At 37.7% G+C, this 20177-nt stretch overlaps 2 protein-coding genes across 3 annotated transcripts in view; one reads left to right on the top strand and one right to left on the bottom strand.

The window, feature by feature from the left end:
* The window catches only part of EXO1 (exonuclease 1), a 33505-nt gene extending 20048 nt beyond the window's left edge, over positions 1 to 13457 (top strand). Inside the window, exons 15-26 of the mRNA XM_031552173.1 lie at positions 32 to 140; positions 1049 to 1091; positions 2861 to 2985; positions 4244 to 4349; positions 5988 to 6049; positions 6453 to 6562; positions 7349 to 7519; positions 9266 to 9362; positions 11843 to 11923; positions 12094 to 12127; positions 12824 to 12931; positions 13345 to 13457. Of these exons, the coding sequence (XP_031408033.1) occupies positions 32 to 140; positions 1049 to 1091; positions 2861 to 2985; positions 4244 to 4349; positions 5988 to 6049; positions 6453 to 6562; positions 7349 to 7519; positions 9266 to 9362; positions 11843 to 11923; positions 12094 to 12127; positions 12824 to 12912 (1027 nt within the window). The 3' untranslated portion in view covers positions 12913 to 12931; positions 13345 to 13457. The remainder of the gene's footprint in view (positions 1 to 31; positions 141 to 1048; positions 1092 to 2860; positions 2986 to 4243; positions 4350 to 5987; positions 6050 to 6452; positions 6563 to 7348; positions 7520 to 9265; positions 9363 to 11842; positions 11924 to 12093; positions 12128 to 12823; positions 12932 to 13344) is intronic.
* Positions 13458 to 13581: 124 nt separating this feature from the next.
* Positions 13582 to 19961, bottom strand: LOC104909612. Of its 2 annotated transcripts, XM_019612728.2 has the most exons (4): positions 19764 to 19961; positions 16863 to 17019; positions 16357 to 16530; positions 13582 to 14977 (listed from the first exon to the last, which is right to left on the bottom strand). In XM_019612728.2, the coding sequence occupies exon 4, from the start codon at positions 14936 to 14938 to the stop codon at positions 13979 to 13981; it is 960 nt and encodes a 319-aa protein (XP_019468273.1). In that variant the 5' UTR covers positions 14939 to 14977; positions 16357 to 16530; positions 16863 to 17019; positions 19764 to 19961; the 3' UTR covers positions 13582 to 13978. The 2 variants fall into 2 exon arrangements, with proteins under 2 accessions (XP_019468273.1, XP_010705131.1); XM_010706829.3 differs by lacking the exon at positions 16863 to 17019.
* Positions 19962 to 20177: the final 216 nt, after the last annotated feature.

The raw sequence follows: 20177 nt of genomic DNA, 5'->3' as shown, positions 1-20177 counted from the left end.
TCTTTGTCCAGTTATTCTTTTTTTCATACAGGAAAACTAGCTCTCCATCCTCTACTGCTGTTGTGAGTAGTGATATTGTTACTGACAGTGATACTGATGATCTCCCAAAACACAAGGACAGCTATTTGAACCAAAATAAGGTAGGTATAGCAGTTTCAGGGATTCAGTAGCATCAAAAACAAATTTCTTTCTTGTAGCTTACTAAAATCTCTCCATAAAGCCATGCACAGAACTTAGGATCAAGAATTACAGAAAATAAGAACTTTCAACTTGCAGTGGGAATTAGGTGGGGAATTAAGAACTCATTCTATTGGGCTCATTCTATATTAAGAACTCATTCTATTCTATATATCTCTGCTACATGGAATATTTGACTACCAAAGTGTGTGTCAGATGCTTGTCATTAGCAATTCTAACTTTCAAACAGGAGTATGAAGAACTAGAATGGGAAGATCAAACAGACAAATTCTAAAGTACTTGAATAAAAAGAGGGTTGTATCAGTGTTGCAACCACATTTACTTGTATGCAATTTCAAGGGCATTTTTCAAATGACTGATAGGATAATGTTTTTAAATTTACCATCAAGCCGCATGTATCTCAGTCTACACATTTTTGCATTATGAGTTTTAAGATACTTCTAGTCCTTTTGTGCCAGAAGAATATACATATCTGCCTGATAAATATAGTGGCTACTCATGCATTTTTTCCATCTTTACTCAGGACAATAATGACAATATTTGGAATTATATTCATTAAGAGATCTAGGGCACGTTCATATGACTATAAATGATGAATTTTGTTTTTCCTAAAAAATAAATACCCTTCAGCCAAATTTACCTTTAGCCTATTCCAAATAATTTCATCTGTGATTTTTTTTTATTTCTTCTTTTGATTTCCTTCAGATGAAACGCTATGGGATGAATAAAAATTAGGGGAAAATCAAATCTTCCATTTAAAAAATAAATTCTTAAAATAATTTCTACTAGAGAACTGTTCTATCCAAAGTTCCATTTTATAATTATGTTACATTTTATTCTTTGCTTCTAGGAAAGTGCAAGAAGTGATGAAAATAGTACTCAGACAACAGCAGGTATGAAGAACCGTTGGTTTTCATTATCTTTTTTATTGACCCCTGCATTCTGCCCAGATTACCATAGTGACTATGTCAGTTTGTCTGGTAAACTGAGTTTAGAATAACTGAGCTACCATTGGTCTTCTGGATGATAGACTTCAGTTTTGCTCAACCCTGCTTTGTAGTTATTTCTGGAAAGCTAGGTGAGGACGCAGGATCTGAAAGGCTCAATTGCTGTTTTTTCTAAATAGATATGATTTGATAACTCTGCAGAATTTTGGATTGTCAATAATACAAACTTATCTCCCACACAAGCTTTCAAGCAATGAATTTTTGAAATGGTAAAGCAAGAGCCAACTTGAGTCGAGTGTGAATAAATGGATGTGAATAATATTCACAATCAAGTTAGTAGGAAAATTTTTCTTATAGTACATAGGTTGCTCCAAAAGTAATGCCTCATACTTATTTCCATGGAAATGACAACATATTCAAAGAGCATGATAATAGTATTTGGTAGAGTAAATTCTCAGATACAAAACATTATTTTTCAGCATATTCAGGACCATCAGTTTTTGTTAGTGATGAACAAGAGCTGTTAGTGATGAACAAGAGCCTGTATGCTGCACTTAGGAAAAATCTGCATGGCTCGCTGGAACATGGCTTGTCTTCATGTTGCTGTCACTACTGCTGAAACACACCACTCACCACCTCACTATGCCTATGAATGTCAATGGATGCCATTCTTTCCATGTGGAGGAATTAAATGACTCATCTTTGCTTCTTATGCACTTCTGTGTCAGCCACCATTTTGTCAGACTGTATCTCTGCTGCCATCTGTCACGTGGCAACAACATGTAACAGAATACTGGTGGGAAGGTTCAACTTCTACTGTCATACCACAAATATCTGCCTCTGATGTACCAACATAATAAAATAGGAGTAATTACTTTTGGAACAGCCCTTGTATATATCTTTAAACAACAGAAAAAAAATAGGCAGCCAAATGCTTAAAAGTTAAAGCTGTGCAAAGGGAGTTGGTGTGTTTGTAACAAGTAGATCCTCTAGATTCTTCTGAGACCCTTGAAAATCCTCTGCTTGATAGCAGATTTTCCCAACAATAAATGTGGTCCCCTGAAATCTGGTTTTAGGCTAAATATATTCAGCAAAGGAAGCATGCTCTGAAAACAGAATATTCCTAAGTCTCATAGCTGCTCAATGAAATAGACACTCATGCTATGTCTTGCCCCCAGTGAATATACGTTCCTCTTGGACTTTCAAGGGATGCCCAGCATCTCTATCTTTGGGAAAGTCAAGTCACAGCAGGAACTCAGAAAAGGCTGTGACCACTACCGTGAATTTCTCTGAATTTGAGAAATGAGTATAAAAATCTATAATTTCAGAATCAGTAAGTGTCATTTAGTTATTAAACTTCACTTAATTGCTAAATTTATAATCATCTCTGAAACCCTCATGCAGAGGCTTCAGAACTGCTTCTCAGCTGTCCTGATGACCTCCTTCATTCTCACTAAGTAAAATCATTCTCACTCTGTAAAATCTGTTGCTGTTATTGAATAATGTTCTTGGAGTAATAATGCTGGCCAGTTTACATGATACCATGGAAATTGTTTTCATTTCTTGTCACTTGTCTTCTATCCATATCTGTACCATTTTCATGATAATGCTATCTTGATGTTGGAATTTATTTTCAAATGTAGTTTTTTCTAGTATTATGTAATTTCTGTACATTCAAAGGCTTTTTAGAAAATGTGATCATTTGTGTTCCAAAGCAGAAGACACACTTAGATATAAGTACTCGAAGACAAATGCAGAATTACCCAGGGATGTGAGAAGATACTCATCAATACTGGCTTCTGCTCATGAAAATGGCTGCATCTACCTATGGAGTATTCAGGTAGCTTTCTGAATGTATTTGGGATGTGACTGGTCTGTTAAAAAAGTTAATTCTACTGATCTTTGGAAACCTGCTTTTGAAGTAGTACTTGCAGCAGTAGATATTTCATTGTTTTTGTTTTTTTTTTGATAAAGAGTTTTTTCCACAGATAAAAAGTAGTTCTGCTTTAATAATGGTAAGAGAGTAATATCCAGTGGAAAATGAAGAAACATGATTTATAATGAAAACTGGCTGTAAAGTTATGTGAAATTGTAGGAACTGATTTTTAATTCACTTCATGCACCATTTAAGAAAGTATAATACACAAAGCAGAGTATCCTGGGCTCTGATGAAGAGAAATATGGCTGGAGCATTTTAGAAGCCAGTTAGCACTAGTAGGGTTACAAATTTGGAAACAGTAGTATCTGATCATGTCTGATCTGTAGCTATAATCATGTTAAGCCAATCTTGAAACAGAATGCCAATGGCTTAGTGACAAATCCATAAGACTATTCCAGAAAGCATGTTATTCTAAACAAGAGATGAAAAGTAAATACACATAGAAGGAGGAGCCTAAGAGGAAGCCCTAGCTTCCTGTAAAACAGCAAATGCAAATTCTAGGGAGAATTCTTCAGAAAGATGGTGAAGTAGCTTTTGCTGATGTTTTATTAAAAAAACCAAAACCAAAACCAATACAATCGTAAATGTTGACAAACACAGTAGATACAGTCTTTGTGTGCTTAGATTCCTGTAAGCAATCCCGAGTTCAAATGATGGTGATGTCATCATTGACATCATTATCACACTGAAAAGATTCTCCTTATCTGCATGACTTTTCCTCACCTCCCAGACCTGAGAGGATAGTAGGGGAGAAAGGCTACTGGTACTTGCTTGAAAACAAAACTGGTTGGTAATGGAGACATCATGTGTGTATTTTCAGCAAGAAATGACAGGCCAATAGAAAATGAAATGCATACTGATATTTCATGGCAAATGAGAGGTAAGTGTTGAAGTAGGGATAGGTACAATTGAGTTGTGAATTGCCTGAAGAATAAAATCTGTTGTGCTTTTGATGTAGAAGAGATGTCAATCCAGAAGAATACATCTCAACTATATTGGTTGTTCATTAGATTAGGAAACTACCTTTTCAACAGCTCTCCGGATGGGTGTAAGCTTGATAATGCTGAACAGATTAAGTCAATAGCACTCAACTTCTGATACTTTTTTTTTTCATGAAGATGTTATAAAGAGAAATGTGATTTTAATTATTCTATTTTAGGGGAACTTACTGAAAGAAATTTTGCCATTTTCAAAATATCATCCAGTTCCTCTAACAGCAGTGTGTACAGACATCTCTACTAAAATGCTTCTGGCAGGCAGTAAGGGTAAGTGAATGTACTAGTCGTTCTGCTCAGGACAGTTTGAAGAACTACATAAGATCATGCTGTTAATGTGCCAGAAATGTGAAAATGAAAGTGCAAATGCTGCTAGACTTTCTCCATTAAAGCTAATTAGACAATTTAAAATGGTATTTCCTGGTATGAAAGGCTGGTAGATGAAAGCTTAGGATTAGTAGCACTATCAATAGTCTTTCAAAAAAACATTACAGTTTTCTTTATTTACAAGATCTGTATACATCTTCCATCTGAATTACTGTAGTAATACCAAAGAACAAACAAAAATGTCACACCTACAGTAACATAACTAAATAAAAACCTGATCCTGTGTCTGTACTGAGAGCCTCGATTTAGACACTGATACGGTGTGCACAGTAATGGCCTCATCGATACACAGCTATGTAAGGAAAGAAAGGACTTGTGGTCTGTGCTAGCAACTCACTATTAGACTTAAATTCACACCAAATCTGGCTTTTATCTCCTATCTGACTCTCCTCCAAACTTCTCCATTCACCCTGGAAATTTTCCTCTTCTGCATCAGTCATATGAGATTTTTGTCCTGTCATGTGCCACTGAAATATCTATTAGAACTGTTTCCTACTGGTTTCCTGCTATTATGCTATCAACATTGGGATGGGTTGAGGTGTTTGGGTTTTTTTTTTGTTTGTTTGTTTGTTTGTATTTTATTCTTTTTTTATTTCATCTGGTTCAAAACTGAGCAGGAGATTGTGAAATGAGAAGTGCTGAAAATGAAGAGGAGTTTCCAGTCTTTATTGATTCAAATCAATAAGGTGGCATGCACTGAACAAGATTTTAATTAACTGTGGAAAAGCATCCACCCTATTACCTATTCATCTGACACTCTCCCTTTGTCCTTTTGTGTTTGCACCACTGATGAATGTGCTTCTCATGTCTTCTGCACTCTTCTCTTTTATCTGCAATGCTAATGTCAATGTCTTGTTCCCTTTACCAATCTTCCTTTTTCCTTGCTTGATAATGCTCAGTCCTAAAAGTCAGATGTGTCCAATATGAAGGCTGGAATAGCACAAAAGATTCCTGTCTAGTAGTAGAAATTGTGGATGTAAGGGACAACATCAGCAGGGAAGAGGGAGCCTAGGTCGGAAATTGAGCGGTCACAAATCATGAGAAAAATGATTCTTTGATTCTAGTTCCACCTGAGTGCACTAGAAGGTTGTATAACATTAAGCCTCCACTATATATGCAATTAATCACAAGCTTTGTCCATTTTACCAGGATTGAAAAATAGTTTTTCATCCTCAGAATCTCTCATCTAGCTTGTGTAATAGATAACAGTCTGGAAAAGAGTACTCTTGTTATTAACTCTTGTCACTCAAGGAAAGAACTCTGCGTTCTTTCCATTTCAAATCTATTTAAAGAAACATTCAAAATGATATGTGTATTTGCATATTACTAAATGTGTATTATATTCTACTCTGTGTGCTTGATAATGAGAGAGTGATTTTTCCACTAAAACAATTTCCACTGACCTGTGATGTTTTTATTTGTCATTCTGCCCGGTGTTTACTAAGAGCATGTGTTAGCAACAAGAAACTGTGAGGCAATAATGAAATTTATTGACGTTTTGCTTTTTCCTTTTTTAAATAGAAGGACATATTATGTGCTGGAGCATTGTCTCATTCTTAGAAGATCCACAAAACAGTAAAAATGTAAGGGAAAATTTGACATTTTCTTAACCTGCATAGTATACTATGGTAAGACAAATGGTGAAAAAAATGGATCAGACCTTTTTGGGGACTAAAATGGTTTCCCGCACATAAAGGTCATCAAATAATAATTTGATGCCATGATAAACAAACCAACAAACAAAAAGCCGTAAGTAAAATGCTGATAGCAGTATCCTATTGTGTTAAAAGAGGTTACATTAGAATGAATTTATCCCTGTCTTCTAAGCAGAATTTCTACCACATACCATTTGCAGCCTCTTTGGTGAAGAGAATATTAAATCATCACTTAATTTTCAGAAAGCCTTGCTGGTAAAATCACTAAGCCAGAAACCACAGTGACATACAGAACTGCCTAAAATGTGGTTATGTTGCTTTTTCCCCTCAGCAAATAAAGGAGGAGCTCTGTTGGATGGCACACTCTGCTGAAGTCATTGACTTACTTTACGAAGAGCAGAAAAATGTGGTAGTAACAGCATCTGTTGATGGTTCAGTCAGGTACAAGATAATTAATACTTCTTACTTCCAGGCCAATTAGTTGAGCTGCCTCCTAAAATTGTCTTCTTGATGGACTCACATGTGACTTTGACAAACAAAGTACAACATTGGGCACATTTTCTGTTCTGCACCTGTAAGAACTAAGTTTTTAATGTAAATACTTCTACTTTTCTCAGTAAGTCAGACCTTTTACAAGACTGTCATTTTCTTTCAACAAGGTAGCCTTGACCGCATAAGAAACAATACCATAATTTTAGAAATGACCTCCTGTTCTAATTCCATTTTCTTTCAGCACTTGCTAAGTTAACATGGGTCCCCAGCATTGAGTGTAGTAAATTAAGTCATTGTAATTTTAAGCCACTTTATAGGAAAACTGCTATAAATGATTCCTTCTGGGCTAAGAAGTACATTTGAAAGGGTGGTTTCTTTTTTGTTTTTTTAGGTTTTTTTAAGGAGTCAGTGAGGAAGCTTTGTGTAGACCTTGCTGTGGTGAGAGCACCTTACTGTTGGAATAGTTCAGGATATTGGTACTTTTGTTCCACAGTTTAATTATAATGGTGAACTATTTATTTGTTTTCTGACATTTACAACATCCTGAGAATTTTTGCTCTCAAGTTACTTACATGGTAAACAGAGAATTTCATTCTCATTGATATTTTTTTAGCTAATATACTGTATTCTAGAGCAGTGCAGCAGAACCTGATAATGTATGTTCACTCTTGCTCCACTTCTAAAAGCATTAATTTTCCTTTCTGTTCTTTGGAACTGCTTTTACTATATCTGTAGACTCTGGCATGCCATGAGTGGATGCTATCTTGGTTACTTTGGACAGCCCAGGAAATTTGAATTATCAGATCTCAGTCGATTGATTTTGCCTTGTGATGTTAAAGATGTTCCTATGATAATTAAAGAGGAAGGCAAGCATACGGAAAAGAAGAGCATGCTGGACAAAGACAAGTAAGATCTCAAATATTTACATATATGCATGAGTGGGGAATAATTCTAAACTATTATACTTACAGAGCACCTTTTATTTGAAGGTCATAAAAGTAAAATTGTTTCCCATGAGAAAGTAATATAATCCTTTTTAAAAAAAAAAAAGGTTTTACAAACCATAGATAAATCTCATTATTTTTGTTACTAGGTGACTGTCGTGATTAGGTGATCATCAAGATTTGAATTGAATAATAGTAATGACTAGATAATCACCTCTGATTTTAGCCTAATTACAGTTTGCATGTTATCTACACTGTTCAGGTTGGTAGCCTATTTTTTTTCAGTTCTGCAAGCTGTTATCCTTCTGGGATACCCAAAACTTTATTAGAAAAGCTTACTGTGAACATTTTCAAACTAAAAACAATATTTCCATTTAAAAGACACTTTAATTAAGTTTGCTGGGATATTGTGGGTACATTCACATTCATATCCTAATTGAAGGATTCACCTTCAATCCTAATGCACTGACACAAATTTTGTATGCTCAATAGCAATGTTGGGCCTCTTTCCTTCTAGGCAGAGTTCTCAAGGGTTGTGGATTGGCTAAAGTCAAGCTGGAGAACCTTAGTCCTCTAGCTTAGGTTGTAATGTTTAATTAACCAGTGGTTTGAGGGAATGCAGAAGCAAAATGCACATGGCTGTTACTGACAAACTAAAAAGTTACTGCATGGCTTAAAGAAGTCAAACAGGCTTTAATTATAAAGTTTTGTGTATTATGTGCATTTTTAGGCTGGCTTTTAACCAAAGAACTCTGAGACAATGGGAAAGTTCCAAGATCCTTTACTGTTAGCCCATTTAGGTTGGTTTCCTGCTAACTTATTCTTACACAGAATTCTTACTAATGTGAGTAGTCCTGCTGAAGTCAGAACAGTAACTCATCAGTAAAGAGAAGTTCTTGATTGTGTTTGAAGGACTAATCCCTATAGTCTTTTTGAGCAGGCAGCAAATAGTCAGGAACCTCCGGAATTGCTAACAGCTCATCCTGGGAGCCCCAGGCTTGGACACAGTACTCAGATGAGATATCACGAGAGCAGAGTAGAGGAGGACAATTGCCTTCCTCTCCCTGCTGGCCATCCCTCTTTTCTTTTGACACAGCCCAGGATACAGCTGACCTTCTGGACTGCAAGAGCACACTGTTGGCTCATCTATAGCTTCATGTCCATCAGGATCCCCAAGTCCTTTTCTGCAGGAGCTGCTTTCAATGAGATCTTCTCCCAGTCTGTACTCATACCTGGGATTTCAACAGACAGTCACGATTTTTCAAATATGACAGAGAGTGACTTGGCAACCACATCAGCCATTTCCTTCATAACCCTGGGATACATATCATCTGGTCCCATAGACTTGTACATGTACAGCCTCATAAAGTGGACCAGAGGGAACCTTCTTTGCGGAAGAATTGTAGTCAGAACTGAAAAAAACATTACCAGACAGTGAATTAACACTGAGTTGCAGTAGAGACTGTTTTATGTATTAACTTATCCAGACTCCTAAAGATGACAAGACAGTATCTAGATTGAAGAACTGTTGGTGAAACACTTTATGACACATTTGAAGCTCCCAATATAAATTATATTTTGAAGACATATGTAGTAATTTGTACTTCAAAATGATTTTATTTTGGTGCCAATTGAGAGTGTTGAATTTAAATTTGCTGTTTAGATATGAGCTTCTGATTTTTTGTCTTTTTCTGTTTTACATGCACAGGTGGAAATCAACTAGATCACCTTCAATTTTTAAAAAAGATAAACATGTGGACATAATTCAGGACTTGAAGTTTTTCAAAGCTCTGGCTTCTCCAAAGGTATCTAATGTATGAACTGATTTGTTTCAGTTCTGTGCAACATAGTAGGAAGTGCAACTGTATTTCTCATTTAGAAAACAGTCATAAATAACCCTATATATTCTCATTCAGCAGAGAAGCTATAACAAAAATTCATTAACAGAGAGATCCATGAAAATTCTGTGTTTTTCATTCTCTTTGTTTTACACTTCTAAATTCCAATGTAGAAGAAAAAACAAACTGATTCACTTGTTTGGCTTGACAGCATAAAAAAACCCTACAATCAACAACAAAAAACCTCAAATCCAGAATTCTTACATGGACCAACAGAAATCCAAGTAGTATCCAAGGTTTACTTGAAGGATGTGTGAAAATATTAGAACAGTGGTGAGCACCTACTTATATACAGTAGTTCTTTCTACTGCTTTAACTGAATAGTGGTGCAACTCCTCCATCTTTATATGCCATAGCCTTTAAAAGTCATGGGAACAAATGAAACTTCTCCTTTTGGAACTGGACTAGCAAAGGAAAAAGATGCAAACTCTATGGGCACTTGCCAAAAAAAGAAAACCTTCCATTAACACCTTTCTGACCATTCTTCCCCCATATTTAATGAGGGCTATGAATTCTTTACATCCTTTCCAAAAATTTGTGGTACAGTGGGTCTCCTATGTACCACAATCCATTATCCTAATACTAATGGGGCCAGCTAAGATCTAAACAGCAGTCAGTGAAAGTTATTATTCCATGTGACCAGTTCTTTCTGTATAGATTGGGTGAAATGACAAGGAGAATGAGACACGTTTCTGTCTCATTTATTTTTATTGCCCCATCTTGCCAAAACAGTCCTTTCCTTTTGCTTGCCCTGTGATACCAAGCACTCATCTCCTCTGAATGTTCAGCTAGTTGGAGCTAATGGATTACTTGTTGCCAAGCATACAGTTTTGAGGCATTCTGTCATTTCACCCCAAGGCAGCAACAAGATGACAGACTTCCTTGTGTGACAGTTATACCAGTCAGAGATGCTGCACAATCTCTGAAGTGACCTCTGTTTAAATCAGGATAACTGCTTTTATGCAGAAAGGGCACACAGCATAAAGTAATGGCAGTTGTACACCAATCCCCTGCTGTTCAGCAGCTGTAGACACAGCAGTGTATAATAAAAGAGAAGTGTAAGTGGGAAAAAATATGTTGATGCTGAGAATAAAACATAAATTTGACAGTATCAGTCAGTGGCTGAGTTCACTATGGGACAAGCCAGTAGAGGCGAGTACCACTTTGGCTTTTACTTAGTCATTTGAGAAGAAGACTCACAGTGGAAAATACTTGCCTGTTCACACGTGTTGGCACTGGAGCTTTTGTTAAGAAAAAGTTTTGGTATCTTTTCATTAGCCTTAGAGAAAAATAAATGGAGGAGTTCAGTTTGCACTTCAGACTAGAAGCGTGCTATTCAGTGGCTGTGCAAATACCGAGAGTATACGATTAACTCGTAATCCAGATGTCCAATCATTCTGAAAAAAGTAATGCCTGGTAATTAATACATAAGTGATATCTGGAATGAATTACTTGAGGAATGTTTTTCATTGCTGAAGATGTGATATCTCAAACTGTTATTACTGCAGCACACTCAGTTGTGTGAAAAAATCTTTGTAGAAAGGCTCTGTGCATTATACCATTTCAAACTAAATTCACTTTCAGATGAGGTAAAAATGCATTATTTGCACTATTTCAAGGTTTAGGTGCATTCTTTTTCCATGTTAGAGGACCACAAGATCCTCTCCTAGGGTGAAATCACTGTTATGTTGTAAGAACAGTTGAATTTCCTGCCCTGTCTGTATAATACCTAGGTAAGTCTAAGGATTCGCATGAATATGGATGAACTATCAAGGTACTTGAGCTATTTTCACTAATTTGAAGCTTCCTTTACAATAGCAATGCCTTTTTGTTCACTTATGTCTTTCCAAACTGGTTGCTGAAGTGTTTGTGACTTGCATAGCCCAGAAGAGTGAGCCAGACTGACAGTCCTTAAATGAAACTATCACGTGAGAAGGAGTTCTTACTCCATTAGTCTTCATCTAGCTTTCCACTGTCCTCTAAGAGCATGCATCCACCAAAACAGACAAATAACGTGAAAATGATTCCTGTATTGAACTTAACAAAATGTTAATAGGTGATATAGCTAAGTAAATATTTAAAACCAGATTTAATTTAGGTGATTTAAAAAAAAAAATTGCTATTAACTGTGTTGAATTTTTGTCCCTTGGGAAGCTGGAATCTCGCCTGCTATCTCTTTTCTATAGCAGAAAAATCCCCTTCTAATCTAAAAATGTTCAAATCCTGTGCATAAACCACAATCTCTCCACATAGTAATGATATTAACTTCTTCAGATAACATGAATGCTACCCACGCTATTCTATAAAAGTAATAGTATGTAACAGGATTTTTTCATTACCTTTTGTTTTGAGCTAGTAACAAATTCACTTTGGTTTCCATTGATCAGCTTCCTAGACAACCTTTGGAGAGCACTGAGTCAGGAAGTAAAGTGGCTGGTGCAGTATTTGGGCATCTTCCTATATATGAGGTAAGCACAAGTGCTTCCCACCTTTTGCTGTGGTGTTCAAGCAGCAGGTCCTTGGCACTTGTAAATGATTAACATCATGTATGCACTCTGTTGTTAACTGTTTCTCAATTTAATTTTCTCACATGGTCTGACTTACTATCAACCCAACTCTGTTCTCCATTTGGTGGAAGCTTGAGAGGCTAGCTGAAGAGAGCATCCTTCAGAGTGAGTAGTCCATTTATTTCTCCTGTTCAGCCTTGTGTCATTAAATTATTGTTTCAGAGTCTTTTCTTTTAGCCGGTACAAAGATTATTGATTCTGCACAAAGGTTTGGCTGTAAATTAACGGTAAGTTAATATCATTTTGAAGATTCTGTTGTTTAGATTTATTGTGAGCTAACAAGGCTTCCTAAGTTGTTCCTAATTTGTAGTGAGACCAGAACTTCCACAGCCTCATCACCACCTATTACAGGATGGAAAGAATCGCCCCTTGAAGTAGTGCTGATTTCTTTCTATAGAGAGAGCCTAGTGAACCAGTCTGGATAGATGGTTCATTAGGTGGATAGAGCATTCAAATATATGTGACTTATGGTTTTTAAAAGCAGCATTACAGATGGAGTATCTCATCCATATTAATCTAATGAACGCAGGAGCTGGCACATATTGTTCAAATGCATGGCACATATGCTGTTTTTCTGACCATTAATGTGGAACTCTGTTTTATTTTCTTTCCTGACAAGTTAGGAGCAAATACATTGAAGCCAATGGCACCACAACAGATTTACATAAAATGTGATCAAACTTTTTTGTGAGCTCGTGCACAACAATTTCTTTTTTCTATGCTGTTACAAAACACTATAAAGTGGTCTGACTGTAGGTATATATTTATTAGCTCTTAAAAATTTGCATTTTATTTCTACAGATCCTCAGTGGAACAAACCTGAGACGTCCAGTCTAACTGAATTGACAATGGAGACAGAGCTCAGTGGAGAACAGAATCAAGACAAGTAAACATTATGTTCATCTTAAGGCAAGTAGTTTAGCAGGTTCCTTGAGCATACAGAAATAAAATCTTTACATCCATCCCAGTTCTTCAAGCAGCAAAAAAAATTCTAACGTGATTATAACAAGGCACTTACAGAAAAGCCCATCTCACTCCACTCCTTGATAGATAAGAATGAAAAGCACCTTACTGTGATTAACTGTTTTCAGAGATTCAGGGCCATAAATCTGCAAAAAATACTTCCATTGCTGACATGCAGATGTATTTGGAGAGTAAGAAATGCACTAATTCTGGCTAGGATTAAGCTAGTTTTCTTCATAGCATTCCATATGCTACTGTGTTTTGATTTGTGATTAGAAAAGCATGATAACAGAACTGTGTTGTGGCTATTGCTAAGAGTTGCCTGTGTCATCAAGGTGTTTCTTTTCCCCCACTCCCAGTGTATAGGATGGGAGAGACCACATCTGCTATGGCTGACATGAACAGACCAGAGATATTCCACGCCATATAATGTCCTGCTCAACAATAAAAGACTGGGAAAAGGAGGAGAAAGGTGAGGTAATTAAGGCGTCCGTCATCTTAAGTAACCACTATGTGTGCTGTGGCCGTTCTTCTCAGATAGTGGCTAAACATCTGCCTTGAAGTAGTGAATGAATTCATTCTTTTGTTTTTCAGAAGAAAAGCAGAGACATTCAGTTTTATTGAACAGACAATCTATTAAAGCACTGCACTATACAGAATTGACTAGAAGAATAGACACTGTATCCTAGAGAACAAAGGATGCTACAGGAAAGAAATTAAGAACAGAAAAGCTTATCAGACAATTGATAGTTCCAAAGATATCTTTCAGGCAGTCTTTTCAATGCTGGATCTAGCACAAAGCTGTTTGCTAATTGGCTTGTTGAGTATTAGCTCTGAATTTTCTCTGATGATGTCTCTGCATTCCTTTGGAAGCTATTTTTCCTCTACTATCCAGTTATATTTCAGGCTTAAGTGTTTTAGGTGTATCAGTTGTTCTGTTGATTCAGATCCATATTATATTATGGAAAGGTATCTTAATTAAGACAACCTTTTTCAGCATGGCAGAAACTCATGCTTGAACTGGCTGCAGTAGTTAGTTTGCCAGAATTTCATTACAGCCTTTGCTAGTGCTTTACAGAATTTGGGAAGTTCTTCAGGTGTCCTCACCCACTGTGATAGTTCAATCTGAATGGCATCAACAACACCAGAATGACGAGAGCCAAAAGTCTTTGTTATGTATCCACCACTATAATAGTTCCCATTATTTGGGCTAGGATTGGATAGAGAAGGCACACAAATGTAACTGTTATTTTGTTCTTCAATATATTTACCCAAACTTCTGTTCCCTGCAAGCAGAGTCTCAAAAGACACACCAACTAGCTGACTGGCAAGATATCTAATGGAAGAATTTGATGCAGAAAGGACACCCGAGTTAAGAGAAGTTTTTGAAAGCGTATAACCTAATTCTATCCACTGTTCGGGATGTGCTTGTCCATGAATATCCAGAATCAGGCCCCCTGTCATCTGTGATTTTGCAGTGGTCAAAAATCCCATGTAATCCTCCCAGGCCTGTTCTGCTTGGGGAACTCCAAAGGAGGCCTCTTCCTTTTCCCTGTTAGCATCCATCTTGAACCTCTGTAAGTGGTTAATAACAGTATGTGGAAAGAAACCATCAGTAATTTTGTTGATTTCCTCAGCAAGAGCTTGAGCCACTTCTATTGTGTACCTGTCTTGTTTGGTAGATACTTTACACTTCTTATAATTTTGAATGCTTCCAGGAGGACACTCATGAGAGAAAATACAAGAAGATGTCTCAGCATCCCAACAGCCAGCCTCTCGGTCAGGGATGTCTTCAGGTTCCATTGACCCACCATGTGGGACAGAGAGGATAAGGTTCATGTTGCCCACTTGATACTCAGTGAAATGATTATGGCCAAATATAACTTCTCTGCTGCTAGTGAGTTTCAGAAGCAAATATATAATGGAAAGGAGTAACAGATACATAGTTTTCATTTCCTGCTGGAAGATTCAGCAAAAAGAATATGGCAGTACCTGCATAAAAACAAGAGAGATTTTAGATTATTTACAAATGAAAATATGTGAGTGTAAAGCAGCTGCTACTAGAAAAATTAGTTACCAATTAACTTATTCTACTTTAACACCAAGTAGTACAAAGAATAAAAGTACTTTCAAGAGATGCAAAAAATGAACAGGGTACTTTGTGTAGCTAGATGTAAATGATGCAGTGTTTCCAAAAGAGTGGATTCTGTCAGAACAACAGGACAGGGGAAATGGTAGGTTATTGGGTCTCCTTTAATCCCCGAGAAAGAACAAAGATTACTTGATCATATTATCTGACCCTAGAGAATCACTAAATAATCATTAAAATAAATATTTTCCTAACTAAATGTTCCTTTTTTTTTTTTTTTTTCAACCCTGAAACATCAAGAAAATTCTAAGAAAATTTGAAGGAACGTCTGTATCTCATTGACTTGAATGAAGTATCTTTCCATTATCCAGGTGCTTTCAAAACTAGAGGCTATGTCAGCTCAGACCACCTCTGTGTTTGTCTAAAATAGACAGGCAGATAAGAATTGAGTGCTACCAAGGTCTACCTCTCATTGTTCTCCAGGCTGAGTTACTCTGAAATCATCATACATAGATACAAGTCCATTATGGAGCACCTCTCTTTAGTTTTCAGGTTTCCTTTTACTTCAAGAGACCCAAGATACTTTTAAGCTGTCAGTAAATATGACATTTTTTGGAAAGCTGTAATTTAGCAAGATACTAACAGTGCTTTCAGGTCTGAAGGCATCATATTAATAGAAAAACCAGAGTCATGTAAAATGAATAAAGCCAGTGAAAAGCAGAAGAAAAGGATACTTTCAATTCCATGAATTAAAAAAAGCTTCACATAACATAGGCCAGTTGAGGAATTTGTAAATAAGTACATTAATGTGCTGTGTTGTTGTCTGTCCTGCCTTTATCATCACATCACCCACAGAAATACAGAGAATATGAGGTATAGCCAAAGAAGAGTGAAAAAGCTGCAGAACTGCAAGAAACTGCCTACCAGACTTGGTCTGAGAGTATATATTACAGCATTGTTCTCAAATCTGAAGGAGCAGCAGCAAAGAAGATATTCTACAACCTACACTTGACAAGCTGCCATAAAGTTTGTTTGTTTTAAAGGATCTTCAGTCATGACACTAGAGTTTCCAGCTTAAAATAAGCTTTTATCCACATCACATTATTAATTCTTCCCTAGGTTTCCCCAAGACATAGGCCTTTATCTACTAGTTCACTGTCTACATTACCAGAAATGTGTAGAAGAAAATTTTAAGTATTATTTAGAATCCCTTTTTATCAGAGAAACAGCCCACCTGCAAAAAGCAGCACAAGCTATCCACATAAGTCTAGGCATAGCTTACCTGAGGTACAGTGAGGCTCAACACCAAGTTAAGGAAATTGACGCTTCATAGGTGCTGATCAGCTGCCTTAGGAGTCAGGCTTCCTTTGCCTCTGATGTTCAGCTTAAATGTGGTGACACAGCTTTTCCTTTCCCATCACCTGCCAAACCAGTTTGTTTGCATCTCTGCAATTTCCTGTAAATGATTGAGTCATAGTTAATAGTTAACACTATTAGATCCTGTTTTAAAAATATCTGGATACATAGCTATGTATGATTCCCTAACTGGGAGCAAATCATGCAGGCTCAGACAGAGCAGAGGAAACTGGTGACCTCAGACTGGTTTATGGTTTTCTAGATAACACATAAGTACTGCAGAAGAAAAATATTAGTCACAATAATACAGACTAGAAGGGTATTTGGGGCTTTGTAGCAAAACACACATCTTCCCAAAGGATTTGAACATTTGTTCTTATCCTCCAACAGAGGAACACCTGCAAGTAGGGAGGAATGCGCTGGAAAATTTACCTGTTTGTTGTCTTCTCCATAAAGAGGAGTTCCATGCAGATAAGAAACCCTGCAACAGGCTCCATATTGTAGATAAACATATATTATTGCAAGGTTTAAAAAGTCTTCAGTATTTTAAACTGGTAGCAATTGCTGCAGGAGTATTTTGCAGATCTACCTACAAAGAAAGGGAGAGCAAGCTGTTCCCGATTCAGTGCCTTCAAAAGCGAAAGTGAACTGACCACTGTGCTGGGTTTCACTCTGGACTCTGAACCAGCAGGTCTCTAGAGGGCAGGCCTAGTCCTGCAACTGCTGGCACAGAGACTTCTTCACCTGTACCTCAATGTATCATTTCACAATGCAGAGATCACAAAAGGAAAAATTATATATATGCTGATATATTACAGGCTTAGCGAACTTTTGTTCTCTGGGCTGGCATCCATTTTTAGAGATCAAAACCAACTTGTCACAAGCACCATAGCCACACCACAACTCAGAACAGCTGATGTGATTAGTAAAGATGAAAGTATGTGACTATTCTACAACCTCTTTTTGCCATCACTTAAATCTTTATTTCCTCCTAAAAAAGAAATCGTCAGGTAAAGTGTAACTAGCCACAGTGCTATTATTTCACTTGGAATATGTTTGTGCCAATGATTCCACCTTAAAAAAAAAAAAAAAAAAAACCTGCATCTGGGTATCTGGGAGGAGAGTTCCTCACAGCCAAGCATTACTGCCCGAGTATTCAAAATGAAGTTGCAGAACTCACAGCAGTGAGGCAGATGACCAAATCAGAATATTGGCAACACACTGGAATGGCAGACAGCAGGTTCCTACTGGCAGTAGGAATCACATAAATTATAGGTCAGTGCTCATTTCCATAGGAGTACTCATGAGCAGATTGCTTCAGCTACTCGCTGGCAACATGTGGGTTCATGTTCTTTTGCTTTTGCTAGAAAAATCGAGGACACAGAGAAAAGGTCAGATGTTCTTGGCACTGACAAACATCTATTTCAAATACTTCTACGCTGGAGTTGTTTTCCTTTTGACATCAGTGACCTTCACAAGGTATTACTTAGCAGAACTGTCTTTACATCACAGCTGCATTCTCATGAAGTTGATGGGCATGGGTCTTACCTCAGCAGACTTCCAGCAAATAAAGTAAGATTTGCACAGGAATGGAATGTCAGAATCACACTCACTCATCTTCTCAATGGAAAATGATTCCATAAGCTGTGTGCACCCAGCAGTGAACAAATTGTGACCAGCCCAGATGCCAAACCTCTGATAATGAGGTAAATGTAACTGATGCAGGAAATTGATGTGGCTTCTCTCCTGTTCTCCTCTGTACCTCTTCAGAGGTCTGCACATGGCATTAAAAATTTAACGGTTGACTTTTGAAATATGGCCCAAGCTCTTGGCCTAGCTTGACTGCAGCAGACATCTGTTACTATATTAACTTAGGTAATACAGGTTTTTAAAGACTTTACTAACATTATTGATATAATCTGATTGAAGATACTTTTAATAAATGCTAGTGCATAGCTCTCACATATTCATACAGACACACTTTTGTGAGATCCTTTTGTGATTCATTTCTAGAGGACATAACACAAAGAGGTTGCTTTGGGTGATTGCATTGACCCCCGATTCCTTCCAAATCTTTAAATCTATTTGCAGCTTTTAGAGATTTAATGTAATCATGCTAACTCTTCAGCACGAAAGTATCTATCCTTTCAGATTAAGGAAGCAAAGAGAAAATTCTAGGTCAAGAATTGTGTGGTTCTGGTTTTCTTCAACAAAAGTTCCTCAATTGGTGTTTCTGACTCTGAGGCTCACCTTATGATTGTTTATAATCCCAGCTACAGAAAATAGTCAAAAGTAGATTTAATTGAATTCCGCATGGCAACTTAAATTGCATGCACATATTATATTGTCTACCCTGGTAATCCTTCATCTATTGAGCAGAATGGCTTAAGGAAAAAAGAAGTGTTAAAATTGATGTAAGAACATATTTTTAAGATAAGTGCTCATAATCCAAATTTCAATTACGTTGAAAATAGAACTGCAACGCTAACATGTCAGGATGGCTTACATTACATCACAACACAAACACTGGGAAATGTAAAGGTGTGCTCTGACCAGCTCAGGCTGGGCTCTTCCAGAATGAGAGCAGAATCTCACTGGGACACATCAGACACATCACACAAGGATGAGACCATCCGATAGTTTCTACCCATGTGTGAAACTCAAAAATGAGAATGCCCTTCAACATACTCTCAAGTGACTTTATGCTACTGCATCTGTAGCATTTATTGCATTTATGCTATCCCACAGGACCAAAACAGACAGAAACAAAGAATGGACTTGCAGTTAGCTCATTTTCATGTTTTGCAGAAATGGGAAACTTTATACATAGAGATAATTCATTTCCTGATTGTAATTACAAAAGGACCAGATATCCAAACTCTGAATTGTGAAGAGAAATACAACATTTGATTCCTCCTCCATCACTGTAGAGCACTATAGAGCTCCTTGCTGCCCCGGTTTGCAGGATGTGCAGACCTTGTGCCAGCTATCAAACTACAGCTGATGTGTTTAATGTGTCAAATAGGCAGCATGAGATAATGCAGCTCCATTAGCAGATGGTTACATAGGAAATCACTCCCATGCATGAGATGTCCAAAACCATTAACTAGATCTCTGAAACTCTGCAGCCACCGCATTTAAGTTCTTATCTCTCAGATCTTTAACTCCTTTAATTTCTTTGCACGTAAGCACTGTAAGAAAGCAACAGACGCAAATACGGCCTACGGAGGATTTTCTGCTACGTGTATTTCTTTTAATTCACAGCTCTCAGAAACCCTTCTCTCTGCACCACGGTACAGATGCGACGGGGCAACAGGGATACAAACACTTTACCGAACAGAAGCGCTGAATACCGCAGTGCCACAGCCCTTACAGGGCGCTGACCGCCATTCTCCCAACCCGCAACGCAGCGGTTTCGTAGCACTCCCAGCACACGGCAACAAAAGTCACACTCGGAGATCCGAAGACGGCAAAAGAGCTCGGCGCCGCCCAATCCAAATGGCGCCGCGACTCGCCCTCCTGTGCAAAGCGGAGCGACATCCTCCACCACAGCCTGCGCGGAGCACGCTGGGATTTGTAGTCCGCTCCGGGGCGGGGCCACAGCGCAGAGCGCGCGCTGCTTGAAAGTTCTGAGGCGGCGGTCGAGCGCTACGGCTGAGCGCGGCGCAGGGCAGCGGAGCGGGGCAGCGCTCGGCCTCTCTTCCCCTCCCCCCAGCGAGGTAGCGGTGCGTGGGGTTGTGGCCGTTG

Source organism: Meleagris gallopavo, chromosome 2 (assembly GCF_000146605.3).
Source record: "Meleagris gallopavo isolate NT-WF06-2002-E0010 breed Aviagen turkey brand Nicholas breeding stock chromosome 2, Turkey_5.1, whole genome shotgun sequence".
NCBI lineage: Eukaryota > Metazoa > Chordata > Aves > Galliformes > Phasianidae > Meleagris > Meleagris gallopavo.
Note: the sequence above shows the minus strand (reverse complement) of the source record. Positions and strands in the feature narration are given on the sequence as shown.

Coding starts and splice junctions, on each gene's coding strand:
- LOC104909612 (XM_019612728.2), bottom strand. CDS start 14,938: ATGAAAACTATGTATCTGTTACTCCTTTCCATTATATATTTGCTTCTG.